The 14,097-nt window shown below is 39.6% G+C and overlaps 1 protein-coding gene across 1 annotated transcript in view; it reads right to left on the bottom strand.

Annotated features, from left to right (window-relative positions):
- rptor (regulatory associated protein of MTOR, complex 1) overlaps positions 1 to 14,097 on the bottom strand; it is a gene marked incomplete in the record, with an annotated part of 186,644 nt that overhangs the window by 43,943 nt on the left and 128,604 nt on the right. Inside the window, 3 exon segments of the mRNA XM_036137100.1 lie at positions 872 to 975; positions 6,480 to 6,598; positions 12,639 to 12,794. Of these exon segments, the coding sequence (XP_035992993.1) occupies positions 872 to 975; positions 6,480 to 6,598; positions 12,639 to 12,794 (379 nt within the window).

Consider the following 14,097-nt stretch of genomic DNA (forward strand, 5'->3'; position numbering starts at 1 on the left):
AAGTATAAAATAATAACCCCTTTTCAAGAAAATGCAATGTTTTGAGATGGCAGGTTAATGAGCAGCAGGACAGCAGCTTTTGTCTCCACTGAGTGTAGGCCCAGACAGACTCAGCACATGTGGGTTACCGAGCCGTTGTACTACGTCCATGCCTCATTACGGGAGAAAGTGGACACGGTTTGAATGTTTGAACGAGAGCCAATGCAACTTCCGCGGTTTTTGGTGCAATATAAACATAAAACAATAGGACAAATGTCTTTTGTGATTCCTGAGTGCTCAGCCACAGCTGACAACCAATAACATGATGTTGGTTAGTCTGTCACTTCATTCTGCCCGTCCTGAAGCGGAGAAATAACCCCAGCATGTGGGCCAGGCTGTCACATCTTTGCCTACTTTTAGCCTTTATTGCACCGAGCAGGCCAGAAGTTGCGTTGCCTGCCATTCAGACCATAGTGTCTACTTTCCTCCAGAAGGGGAGAAGAAAGTGACGTGATGTTGAGCAGATATGAGATGTAGCGGCATGAAAGTCCCCAGTCCTGCTCACTCGGTGTTCCCAGGACCCGGACTAAACAAGCGGAGACCGCATTTAGCTTCAAGGCTCCTCAGCTCTGCTACAAACAACCTGAAAACCTGAGCAGAGCAGAAACTGACGGCCCCGATAAATCAGGACTCGAGCCATTACTGCTTACTGCTGCTTTAGTGCGCTCGTTTGCTTATGCTGCTTATTACACCCAAGCGAGTCTTTTTTTAAAAAAAAAGAATAAAAAGCAGGGTAACTGTGTATAGGCTCCATACGTTTGTATTAAACATATTTCCTGAGTTTTCACAGCCTTCGTGTGTGTGTGTGTGTGTAAAAAGGCGTTTTTCTCACCCCGCCTGATGGATGTGCGTGCCTTTGCTGGTGGGACTGGCGGGCGCCGACTGCGTCAACGACCCAGAGTCCAGAATCCTCTGCGGCCGGGCGTTCATCGTCGCCTGGTGAGACAACACATGGTTACCGTTGTGACGTTCTTCAAAGTTAAAAAGCAGAGGCCCGTTTTCACGCTCTTATACCTTTGACCGTTTCAGAGGCCAACATCAGGCTGTTTGGTTTGGGAGCAATAGATAAAATCTGGTTCCCCCCTCCTATAGCTCCATAAGAAGTGCAGCCCTTTACAAAGTTTGCCTAAATTTCACAAACTTTATCTCATTAGGTGAAGCAGGTAATACAGCCTCTTCATTGTGAGGTGTCTAACGATGGTGCGTGAGGGAGGGGTAAACCTAATAAGTACAATAGAGGCGAAGCACCACTGATGAATAGCGGAGTTGTTGTTTACTGGAGCTCCGTGCAGAGAAATCTGGGCTGCTTAAATCTTGTTAGCACAGGCAAACAAGTTACGCCGGCTGGCATTGGTTGGGATTTGATTTCTATGCTAATAACAGAATTGTAGCAAGCATCTTTTGTTTGTTTGTGCATCTAAAAGGCCGGAGGGGGGGCAGAGAAGCTTAATGCAAGACTTGCACATCTTCCACAAAATCTACAGCGTCTGCGACAAAGGAAAGATATCAGATATGAGACAAGAGCCATGCATCAAGAGGCCATTAGTTTGAAACAGATTTAATGGAGAGTCTGTGGAAGTAAAAAAAAAAAAAAAGCAGATAAACTAATGGGAATGCTTATTTTTGCCTTGTTGATAAGAGAGGGTGCAGTCAGGAAAGCAGCAGTGTTTATGAAAATAAACTGAATCCGCAGCAAGTATAAACATATTTTTACTGGGAAAACAAGAACCTGTCCCTCGGCAACGGAGGACAATCTAAAAAACCGTCGACCAAACAGGTGATTTTAGCCTTGAGCTGAAAACTAATCAGGTGAACTTGTCCCAGTTATGCAGCTCTTTCACGGTCTGGTAATTGAAGAACGCTGAAAGGCCACACGCCTCATCTGTTTTCCCCTACATGCAAAAACAGCAGAGTTGGTGGTAAACTGGGGTAATCGTTTCTACCAGCTGCTCTGCTTCACACTGAGCAACAGCTTGTTCTGCGTCCCCACAGCTCCATCATGGCATATTGGCCTGAAGCTCAGTCAGCCCAGCAAACATGTCAGCGTGCTTCCGCTATGAGCGAGGAGAGACGCCGCGCTGGGACTAGGGATGGGTATCGCTAAGGATTTATTGATAAAAAAAAAAGAAAACAGGGATTTATCGATACTACTACTCTCAACGATACTCCTTATCAATCCGGTATTTTATCAGTACCATTATCAATACTTTTTAATCAAACAAAAAGGTAAAAAACAAACAAATAAGGGTAACTGACTGATTTATTTTTGAAACATTTGGAACAAAAGTAAACAAAAAAAGAACAAAATAAATGTTTTATAGAAATAGAGCAACAAAACATATAAATAATTTTACATATAAACAAAAGGCTAAAACAACTATATCATGAATAAAAAGTATGTTGTTGGAGAGAGGAATATCAACATTGACAAGGCAGAAAATCATTAAAAATTAACTCTATAAAATAATTTCAAGCATTACATAATGTTTCACCTGAATTCAAACTACATTTAACATTTTTTTTTATGTTATCAAGTTTAACCAAAAGGTAGCAGAGGCACCCAGAGTGGATGAGGTGAATAAATGACAGAGGCTGTGTGGATCAGTTACAGCAAAGGATCTATTTAAGAGCAAAAGTTTTGGAGAAAAAGTACCAAGACCACCCGTTAAAGATTATGTTTATTATTATTATTATTATTATTATTATTATTATTATTATTATTATTATTATTATTATTATTATTTATGTCCCGCTTTGTAATCTAGTGGAAGACTTGCTCATGCGTGACTAATTTTCAAGGGGGAAACAGACGAGTCAGTTCTGCAGCAGCACGGCAACGCTGACTGAACGTCAGAGCATTTGAAGCGGGAGGGTCTCAAGGATGATGGTTTGCTGAAGAGAGGTAAACTCAGAACGATCGGTGCTTTTACTTGTTGCCAAAGTCTCAAACAAGACAGAAAAAATGTGCTAGATTCAATGCTTGTCGCTTTTTAATAAAATAGTTGCTAGAGCGGTCTGAAAAGTTTTTTGGCAGAGTAGGGAAATGGCCTCGTAGCCCTAGAAAGTTTGCACTTTTTAGGTGCTCACTTAGAAATAAGGTGGTAGTAGTTGTGCTTTCAAACCCCCCAACAAGTCTAAATATTTAACCAGTGAATATATTTTAATGGTCAAATAATTACAGCATCTAATCTTACATTTTCAGAGCTCTTATGTTTAGCATCACTGTTGATCATTAATCAAAACATAGCAATGATCGAGTATTATATTTAAAAATCTACATTTTAATTTACTACACCAACAACTATTAGAATGTCATTCTTCTCAACAACAGAGTTCAATTTTCCATTTAAAATATGTTGCTGCAAGAAAATTAGTTAATGCACTAATCTGTAATTCTGACTTATTACTTGAGAAACAATGTAGTACTAAACATACAAGGATTTGCCACAGTAGGAAACGTTTAGCATTAAATGTTTTTTCATCTTTCTTAACAAGCATAAAAATATTGCGCCCTGCAAGATGGACTGCTTAGACGACAACTATCGATATATTAAGTTACATATTTTAACATGATAGAAACTAGTGAGAAATGATCATGCTTCTTGAATATTTTTTACTGTTTTCTGAATTAAGTACCAGTCATGTTTGTAAATAACAACTTGCTCTCAAACAGTTTAATTGATTTAAAAAAGTTTATCAGTAATTACAAAAAGTGCCAAAAGATGGTGAGAGGGACAGTAATAGTGGAAATATATAAGTATTTCTTCATCTCTTCGGATGCTTTGTCCTCTTACTAAAAAGAAACTACAGAAAAATGAAGTGTTGAGAAATAAAGAGCACATAGTCTATCGTTTTAGGGGATATAGGAGATCAAACCTCATTAGGTAAAAATAAAGTTGGACCGGCCTAATGAAAGCTGGAAGAAGAAAAGGAAACTCCACAACTTTCACTGAAATATATTTCAGAATTATATGGCTTAAAAAAATAAAAGGAATCATTCAATGTATTCATCTGTAGCAAAAGCAATTTCTTCAACATATCTAGAAGCAGTAGGTTTAAAAAAAAAAATCAACATCGGCAGGTCTGAACTGGTAGAAACTTTATATTTCTTTAAAAAAAGCATGTTTTATTTAATTACGTATTTATTGCCTCTTCAGATATTGGATAACAATGGTCCATAATTACAAAGCCATGAGCTGCACAGGGCCTGTTGTCGTTAGGTTTGTCTTTACATTGCCTGCTGGTAAGTGTGTTTTTTTGTTGTGTCTTACTTGACATTGTTTTCCCTTTGTTTATAAGTCAGTGTAAATGGCCAGTGTCATGCGTTCATTCACTGTGCAAAATTTCCCCATTGGGACAATAAGGCACCATCCTCTTCTATCTGAGAAGCAAGTACATTTTAATTAGCTGCCGACCTTGTTCACTTTGTGAAAATCAATAACATTTGACATTCAAAATCCTAATTGAAAGAGCTGGATTCCCTGTTAAGCTGATGTTAACACTTGTGAACCTAAGCCGATAGTCTTTGATTAAGTTGCTTGCGCAGGAAATAAATCAACATGTGCTCAATCTATGGCAGGAGTCAGCAGCCTCTACAATCCTAAAAGCCATTTCTATTGTCACTGCTAGCAAATTAGATTTGTCTTGAGAGGAAAAATCTACTTGAAATTCGATAAAGAGCTAACCGATCCACTCTATAAATGTTTATTTTACCGTGAAATTGACAAGAACCATATTTGGGGGCCGCACAGACAAATCGGCTGACAAGCGAAATCCATCAGTCTTTAGTTTAATCGGCCCTGACGTTTGATGGACGAGGCAGAAACGATAAATCCAATCAGTGTTATGGAGCATGGCAACAAAAACAACACTTTTCAATGTGGATGTTGTCACTGACTGAAAGACACTGTAAGTTAGCTGTTTTTAGTTTCAGTGACATGTTTAATGACCTTAAAGACTCCCCATTACTAAGGGAGTGGGACCTGTTTCAGCTAAATTTGCATGTTATCTAAGCCATTACAAGGCCTTTGTTGGGCAGTACTATAAAGCTTTAAACTCCACATTACTCCAGACATTTTGATCTGAGAAAGATTTCTGGATGGGAAGCGAAACGTCTTCAAACTTCGGAAAAAAGTCCAGTTGTTTTGTTTTTAACTTTTTTGGAATGACCTGGACGACTGAGAATCTTCACCAGCATTATGGAAAGACTTTCAGGATACAAGAGAAAAGAATGGTTTTTAAGAAAATGACTGCTTATCAATTTATCGTTAGTCGACCAATAAGATCAATCGATTAACTTATTAAGGCTGATTTTTTTATTGATGCTAACCATGCTAATTTAGACAGCTTAGATGTTAAACTTTGTTAACATTATGTAATTTCTTTAAAATAACAGAAAACAGTTTTTACAGCATTTGCTCCCTGACACACAAGCTGTGAATATTTAATCACTCGCAACCATTTGGCTTCAATTGGTATCAGTGAGTCAACCAGAAAACTCTGATCTGTGCGTCAATACTGTTAGAACTACTTTTTACCATTTTAAGGTTGGTAAAGAAAAAAAGTGAAAGCTTACAGTTTCTTGAGTAAAATGAGGCCAATTGAGATTGAACCAAAAAAATATGTAGCCTACATTAAAAATATATATAGTTTTAGCCTCAATGCAAAAGATGTCTAAACATAGAAAGCATTCCTCGTTCTGTGATTCATTTTTCAAGACAGATTCTGCACAAAAACTGGTACAGCTAGTTTTTCCTATCACTTTATTTTATTTCTGTTTAACTTTCTGATCAGTGATATAAAGACAGTATGTACAACCTAATGAGCTGCAGGACAGAAACTAATTCTTTGCTGACCCATCTTGTCATTTGTATTAAATGTTGAGTCTTTTTGAATTCATCATATCGAATGAAGGTCTGCTCTGTGAGACAGGATCCCGGCATAAAAATGTAGCAGTCAGGAAAAGGAAAAACATTTTCACAGCACAATGGAGGGACAATATTAACAAAATTATCGATAATTGTTGAAAATGTGGGGAAAATTTGGATTACAAGAAATTGACATTACTCCAAAATTACTCAAAAGATATCCAGCTAGAAATTGGTCATAGATGATGCCAAAATCCCCTGTATCTTCCAGAGGTCTAAGCTTAGGAGGCGCCTAAATTCCCCCAAATGAGCGAGTGAACTGAAGCGGACATCTTGGGTCACAAACTCAAAAGGTTTGCTTGGCAAGCAAACCTTGTGGTACATGGTGCAAAAACAGAACAACCCAATACAAAAAGCCCAGTGTGAAAACTACAGTAGTTTCATGACAATCAGGGGTTGCTTTTCTTTGGATGGAGCTGGGGATTTTGTCGAGGTGAATGAAAATGTAAAAAGCTTCAAATAGCACTGAGTTATGAACAAAAACCTGTGGGTGTGTGGTCGGGGTCAACGAACCTTGTAGGCGATGCTGTTGAGGACTTTCATGGCCAGATCTGAAACCTCTGGGAATGGATCTGCAGCTAGGTGGAGCAGCACTCTCCATATCTGAGTGTAAACACTGTTGAAGGACACACCTGGAAAGGAAACACAATCAGACACGGTTGGACATTTTTTTTAAAAAACAATAAGCACACAGCAGATAAAAAAACTAGAACTGAAAACCATATATTTACTTAAACTGTATAAAAAGGTATAAATTTTTTTGTTACTGTATTATTACCACTGAGAAATAAGTTGAGTTCTGCGTCAGGAACAAAAGTAATATAACTTATGAAGAAGCTGGGTGAAGCTGGTAAGACGGTGTCTTTATCCAGAGTAATAGGAGGCTGCTTCTGAACTGGGTTGAATGGCCCCTCAGAGAGGAAGAAGCCATTATGCCATAAGCAGTGAAAGAAAAAAAGGCCAGATAACAATCTGCAAATGCAGACAGGAGCAGAACCACTAAGATTTCTAGAAACATTCACTTTAATCAGATAAAGTCAACACTGAAGCAATTGGGCCATAATGACTGTTACATTTGAATGGAAAAGGGGAAGTCTCTGAACACTGTCCCAACTGTGAAGTACAGGAGGAGCAGCGTCGTACTGTTTGGGTGTTTTGCTGCAAGAGGGACTGGTGCACTTCACCAAACTGACAAACAATACCAAGAAAACATTGCTGCAACGTCTCGAGGCATCAGCCAGGAAGTTAAAGGGTCCTCCAAATGAACGGTGACCCTAAGCATCCTGACAAGTTAGTTACAAAATGGCTTAAGGACAATTAAGCCAATGTTTTGGAGTGCAATATGGCTTTAAATAGAGCCGATGTATCATCTGGCACTAGGTATCATCTTTTTATTTTCTACAAGGTTGCTTCCTTATTTGGAGCCTTCTCCAACCAGCTGTGTTAAAAAACCTGCCTTTAGTGGCGGGTTTTACTCATTTCTAGCTCATTTACTTTCTGCTGCTTCTTTTTGTCTCGGTCTGCCAACTTATTAAACTCTTCATCTTCATCCTCTCCAGATTCTGGGTTACTCAATAGCTTTTCTAATATATCTTGTTTCTCTTTCTCTTCCAGTTTAAAGTTGATTATTCTTCACTTTCCTCCCTTGCGGATGTCTCTGTCCATGATTCCGGTCCTTCTAAACACGTAAATGCATAAAACCAGGAATGACTGAAGGCTGAACTTAGTTGTTACAGAGAGCCCTTGCCAGACAGGACATGTGGAGGGGGGGTGTTTGGGAGACACTCGCTAGTCCCTGGCCTCAAAGAGTGGACGCCACAGAGGGATGATTGAAAGAGGAAGAAAGACAGAGGATTAAAGCTGGCGGATTAAGGTTGAAAGTAGATGAAACAAGAAGAGAGATGCTGCCAGGGAGGCCTGAAGGCGTGTCAGTGTGAGAAAAAATGATGAGGACAAAGGAGGACGACTTATTTCAGAACCTGGCGTCCTCAGAAAAAGTTAAGAATTTCAAAAAGTAAAACAAAACTAGGAGAGAAAGTGTGAGAGGGAGCCGAGGAGGTGATTAGGTCCTAGCCTGTGGGACAGAATGTGATTAGCAACAGCAAAGCCGCCAAGGTAGCTGCTGCAGTAAACGGAAAGTGGGGAAAGAAGGAGGTGAATACGACTGTGTTACATCCCAAGAGCTCACAAATTAAAACGACCAACTCTGGAGTCATTCGCATTCGCAGGAATGTGCCGAGATGAATGTGAATATTAAGCTGCAGCAGCGCCTCGTCCTGATCCGACACTCCTGTCATTTGAGCAAAAGTGAAATAAATGGGAAGTCATAAAGATGTTAACCGCTGACTAAATGACCCACTGCATCTCCTCTTTTTACGGCCTCCAAAGTTTTGTCAAATGGCTCAAATTACAGTTAATACAGTACAGGCATTTTAGGAGCTTTAAACATTGCAACGACAAAAAAAAAAAATAGTTCATGGATATTTTTGCAGCAGAAAAACATCCCTGAAGCCCTGATATGAAAATAGAAATCAACCCAGATCTAGAGGCATTCAGCATTAAAGTCAATATGGTTAACATCTTCTTGTAGCTTGTGAAGATGCCTAAAAGGCTTCATGTGAAGGGAACAATCTTGATAATCATCAGCCATTAAACCTGATGGACTTTCGTAAATATATGATATTTGCAGAGTGCCATTAGGGTTTCCTATCAATTGCATTGTGTTTATGAGAACATTTAGTCTCTCTTTTGTCGCCATTTTGACTCCGAAGAGTCAGAGTTTCTTGTGATCTTTTAAAATCGTTCCAGAGAAATAGTTCTTGAGGCTTCTTAAGTGTTTTTTTGTGTTCCTCCTTTTAACGTCAGCAGCTTTTACAGTAAGTTTAATGCAGTCTCTTGTGTCTGAGCATTTTTTTCACATCATTCCAGGGATGAACCAGTGGTGCTCGCTCTGCATGTTTTCTCAGTCAGTTGGGCTAAATTCACTTTAAAAGAAGACACCGCTAGTTTCTCCACAACCTACTAACCCACAGCCAGATTATGGCAAACATTTGTAACATGCTAAAAAGGATTTCACTGCCCTGATGGGGAGTCAGATTTTTTACCAACCAAACTAGAGGAAGTACTGGGCACGTTCAAAACCCTCGAGGAGCTCTTGAGGTGCCGACTTTGCTCCTTTAATGTCCCAGAAGACCTAGACAAGACTTTCCAAATACCATCCATGCTCTGGCTGAGCTTTTAGATCGTGTTCAACCAGCATGAATGAGCAGGTTAATAAACTACTGAATGTGAAACTTCATGTCCAGCTTCACACTGCAGTGTCTCATTGCTGTTGTTTTCAGCGTCATCATTTTGATTCCAGGTAAAATAACCCCATAGGCAACGCTGCACAATACAAACACCCACTCACTATCAAAACTACTTATTATTAGTAGTATTGTGAATTTTAAGTATGTTTGATTAAATGTAACTAAAGTTTCTAATTAAACTTATATAAAATGTCTATTCCAACAGAAAGCACAATGTATAATGTAAGTTATGGTAATTTTTTCCAATACAGATTTAAATTACTATAATAAATACGCCAGTAAAACTTGCATCAATACATTAAACAGCACACATTTATGTTTATTTTACGCTTCAACCAAACAACAGGAGGTTAAATCAGATGGAAAAGATTCCCCCTTATTGTTTCATATCTCCTCCTTGTGCTGGGAACCTCTGGTCTGTGGCAAATAGGATCCGTATGTCTGAACCATGAAAATGACCCAATCTGATAAACCATGGAAGGAATGATGGATGGATGACAAATTAATGGATAGACAGACGGACGGATAAACTGTGGATGAATGGATAAATAAAGGAAGCGAAGGATAGACCAACCATGGATACATGGATGGACAAAACCTTAATAGAGGAATGGATGGATGGAAACACAATGAATGGATGGAAAAACCCTGGAGGAATAGACAGATAAATAAACCATGGGTGGATGGAGGGACGGATGGATGATAGACAAATGGAGAAACAATCAATGGAAAAATGGACCGTACAAAATTTAGGGGATAAAAATGTAAACCTTTTTAAACTCCTCCTTTATTCCAACCTTATGTATAAAATATTCACATAAAAATCTGAACTTATCTAAACTGTGTGGGAACTCTGCGTCTATCATGTTCTTACATTGTTTCCTGTATCCAGGTTAATGGACAAAACTGAGCCGTAGCTTAATTTTTCAACACAATAGTGCCGACTAGAGACAGCAGTGTGGTCTCCACGGTGTGGTGGGATTTGTACAAATGATAGTAGTGGGAAGTTAATAAATCACTTTACACCAACTCTGCCCTCCCACACAGCGTGGCTGTCCTGTTGCTTTCCTGCAGCCCGGCGTTGAGCACAGGCCGCAGACGGCATTCATGGCTGCAGGTTGCTCCAAAAGGCTGCGTGATAACACACCGGCCCTCACTTGCTAGTTCTGCTCACAGACGGATTTGATAAAAAACAAAATGGAGATCAAGAAGAGGAAATAAGTCAGTGTTGTTTTCAGGAGAAAGAAAGAACGAAGCCCCGTGGGTTTCATAAGAGCAACTTCAAACCAAACAAGAAAGGAGCCAGAGAACAAACACATCCGCCTGACGGGTGATGCCTCCAATAAACTGGTGATTTCAGGACACAACCCCATGCAAAAGCAAAAACAATAAAAAAATAAATCCAGGTGTGATGTAGTCTCTTTATCATATGTGCAAGCAGTCCGTTTATGCATGCAGCACAATGCAAGGTGTGGATTCAAGCGGCCTGCTAGGGAGGCGGGACTCTCCTCATCTGCAGCTGGCACAGAGCTGAGTGGGCGAGGGGCCAATATGTCTTTTAACGTGCTTGCTCTGGAAGCTCGTGCCAGAAGTAAGTGGCTTGAAAAGGGTTTAATCGAGAATCAAACGTTTGATTTGTTGGATGAGAGGGTAAAGAGAGCAAATGTCCTGCCAAGTGGCAATTACGGTTTCTTTCATCGCACACTCATTTACAACATTTTCATGTTGTTACCGAGTTTCCCAAAAGATAAACGCAAGAGCTTAAACAACAGGAGATGACTGACAAAAATCGACTTGATATTCAATCTTTGGTTTAATTAATTAATTCCCTTCCCGAAGGGAAAAAAACTTAAACATTTTCAGTGAGAAATTGAAATATTTCGGTGACTTTAAATTTTTTTTTACAACCAGATCATGTTAAAAGAACCAAGAATCTGATTGTCTGATATGTACAGCCATCCAAACAAAACAACTAAATCAATTTAGGGTGGAACTGAAAGGCAATGTGCTGAAGAAAAGGTCTTGCTTCAGTATATAAACCTTTATTGCTAATATAATATAAATGTATGTTTTGATTGCACAGGTCGCAAGCTAAAAGGACAAAATGGTACATAACAGAGCAATAGGGAACAAAGAGACAATTGCAAATTAGGAGGGAAAAAGAAGTTTTATATTCTTGTTCCCTAGGAAGTGGGAGCTACTTTTCATTCGTTTCTTTATTGTGGACAAAATGGCTGCCTGAGCACATGGTCAAGCCCGCCAATCACCTGAGAGCAGAGAGAGTGGAGGGGGATCAGGAAAAGCACTTTAATGTCCTTCATGCTCCTCTCTGATGCTCTTTACACTTTGTTTATCTCCACTGTTGTTTGGAGGCAGCGGCTCTCCTTCGGGACACTCAAAGGTCCCCCGTCTCTCCAAAGTGCCTTCATACTCTGCTGTTTGTAATTTTCTGTCTAATTCTCAGTCCGGAGCAGATTAGTAATCGTCCAGGTCTGTAACAGCTGCCGTCCGAGCTGCAGCATCACAGATGTTGTGGCAGGGCAGAGACAGTACAATGAAGCTGATTGAAGCACTAAATCCTGTATAGAACTGATGCAGGTTTAATGCTAAAGGAATGTCAGGTTTGCTCTCTTACTTATAACTAGTGTAACTAGTGTTTTTTTTTTTTATTACACCAAATTTAGACAAGACTTTTCAGGAGATTATAAAGTCTAATGAACTTTGATTCATGCACAAAATAGCAGCAGATTATATTTTACATATGATCGTTCAATATTCTCTCTACTCAGTGCCAGTCCTTGCATAAATTACACACGAGGTGAAACTCTTCCTCCTCTTTCTAACAGATGTTCTTCAACGTTCCTGGCTGAGTGGAGCTAAACGTAGGGCTATGATGTTTCAGCTAAAGGAAGAGAGCCAGGATAGCATGTGCTTCACACCACATGAGCTCTGTTTGATTAACAGGAAACAACAAGATGACGCCTGAAAATCAATCAAAAAGGAAGTAAATAGAAAGAAAAAATGGAAAAAAGAGGGGATGAAAATAAATTATCTCAATGAAGGGAACTTTAAAGGCTGCCTCACGGGAGAGAGTAAAAGTATGTAAAAAGAAAGAAAACTGGAGGCAGAAGATCAGAATATATAAAAGCTCCTGTAAGGCAAGTTTAACTTTAAAGCCTAGGTTTTATCTGTATTATCTCTTCATTAAACCAGCTTTCAGTAAAATATGTTATTTTGCAAGTTGCCATCTGCCTGAACCAGACAAAATTCCCCCGGAGGCCATACTACTCTACATGTTACGCCAAGCTAAGCATGAATCTGAACTGCAGACCCAGAGTCCCTCGAAATATGGGCTGATTGTTACCTATAAGGGAGTTTAGGGAAGAATACGAAGAGACCCGCCGCATCTTGTCGATGGTTTCAAAGGAGAGGATGTACTCGTCGTTGTCAGGACTCCCCAGTGTGCTGCTGGCGCTGCTGCTGGTGCTCAGGTTACCAGGAGAGAGGGCTGCTGGGCCACCTGAGGAGGAAAGGCAAGATATCATTAAGATATAATCAGCTGAAATGGAAAATTATGGCATTTATTATGGGATAAATGGCAACATAAAAATAAAGCAAACGGCCATATTACACCCCGATACATAAGCAAATGTACTTGTAGTTGGAAGCAACGCGCTCATAAGTTCATCTGCACGTTCTGGTCCAGTCATGAGCCGCTGTAAGTCACAGTTTCTGTAAACATTACTCTGACTCATACGAGCTCAAATGCCATGCATCCTCCTAACAAACCACAGGCTGAAATGTGAGAACGGAGATTGGTAAAGAATAAAGAGCCGCTCCGCTCTAAGCTCATTGATGATAAACACGGCGGCACATCGGAGCAAGCGGCGAGAATGTGAATTAGAAATGCTGTCAGCAGTAGGTTAGGCACTTCACCGAGCGCTCGGTGATTTAGCGCCACACGGAGCTTGTGCATTACTCAGTCTGGCAGCGTTGGGTCGGTGGGAAGCGTGCTTGGCTTTAGCCGCCTGAATCACCGCGAGGTGACAGAAACAGAGACGGCTGGGAGTGACAGCAGGCGGTTGTGTGCTTGAAAAGCTGTGGGAGGAAATGTTAGACTGACATTTCTACAGCTGGCTGTAATTGGGATTATTTGTCTTTATTCAAGATCTATTTTAAAGGAACAAAACAATTCTACCTTTTCAGTCTGTCAAATACGACTTAAAGAGGCTACATGTTATCAACGTTTAACTAAATAACTGAGATGAAAAGGTGAAAAGAATATTTAAAAATGTAATCATTTAGAAGAACTTTAATAGGTAAACATTTCATTTTAAAAATACTTTCAAGAATCTAACAGTTTTTTTTGCATGTTGAAATAAAATATTAAAAGCCTAAAAGATAATTGCTGGTGTTTTAAATTGGGCTTTAGAAGAACAGTACAGGGTTTTAATTCATAAGCTGCAATGTAGTGTTACTGGCAGACCAGATGGCAAGCATGTGATGAGAAAATTTACTTGTGCTTATTTTACAGACTTGACATAAAAAAATATTTGTGAACATCCTATGAAAAAAAAACAAGAGTTTGTTTAAGAGCATCACTAATTACAAGGAAGTTGTGAAGGGAAATGATCCGAGAACCAGTACATAAAAACAGCTATTCATAAATACAGCTAATTTTCTATATTCGTATTCATGTTAAAATGTAAAAGGGCCCTGAGTTTGAGACTTCTGCTCTTGTTAGGTTGGTTCAGACACTGAGAGAAACAAACACAGAGCCTTAGCTAATAGAGCTTTCAAAATAGCCCCGCCGTGCTAATTTG

Source organism: Fundulus heteroclitus, chromosome 5, assembly GCF_011125445.2.
Source record: "Fundulus heteroclitus isolate FHET01 chromosome 5, MU-UCD_Fhet_4.1, whole genome shotgun sequence".
Lineage (NCBI taxonomy): Eukaryota > Metazoa > Chordata > Actinopteri > Cyprinodontiformes > Fundulidae > Fundulus > Fundulus heteroclitus.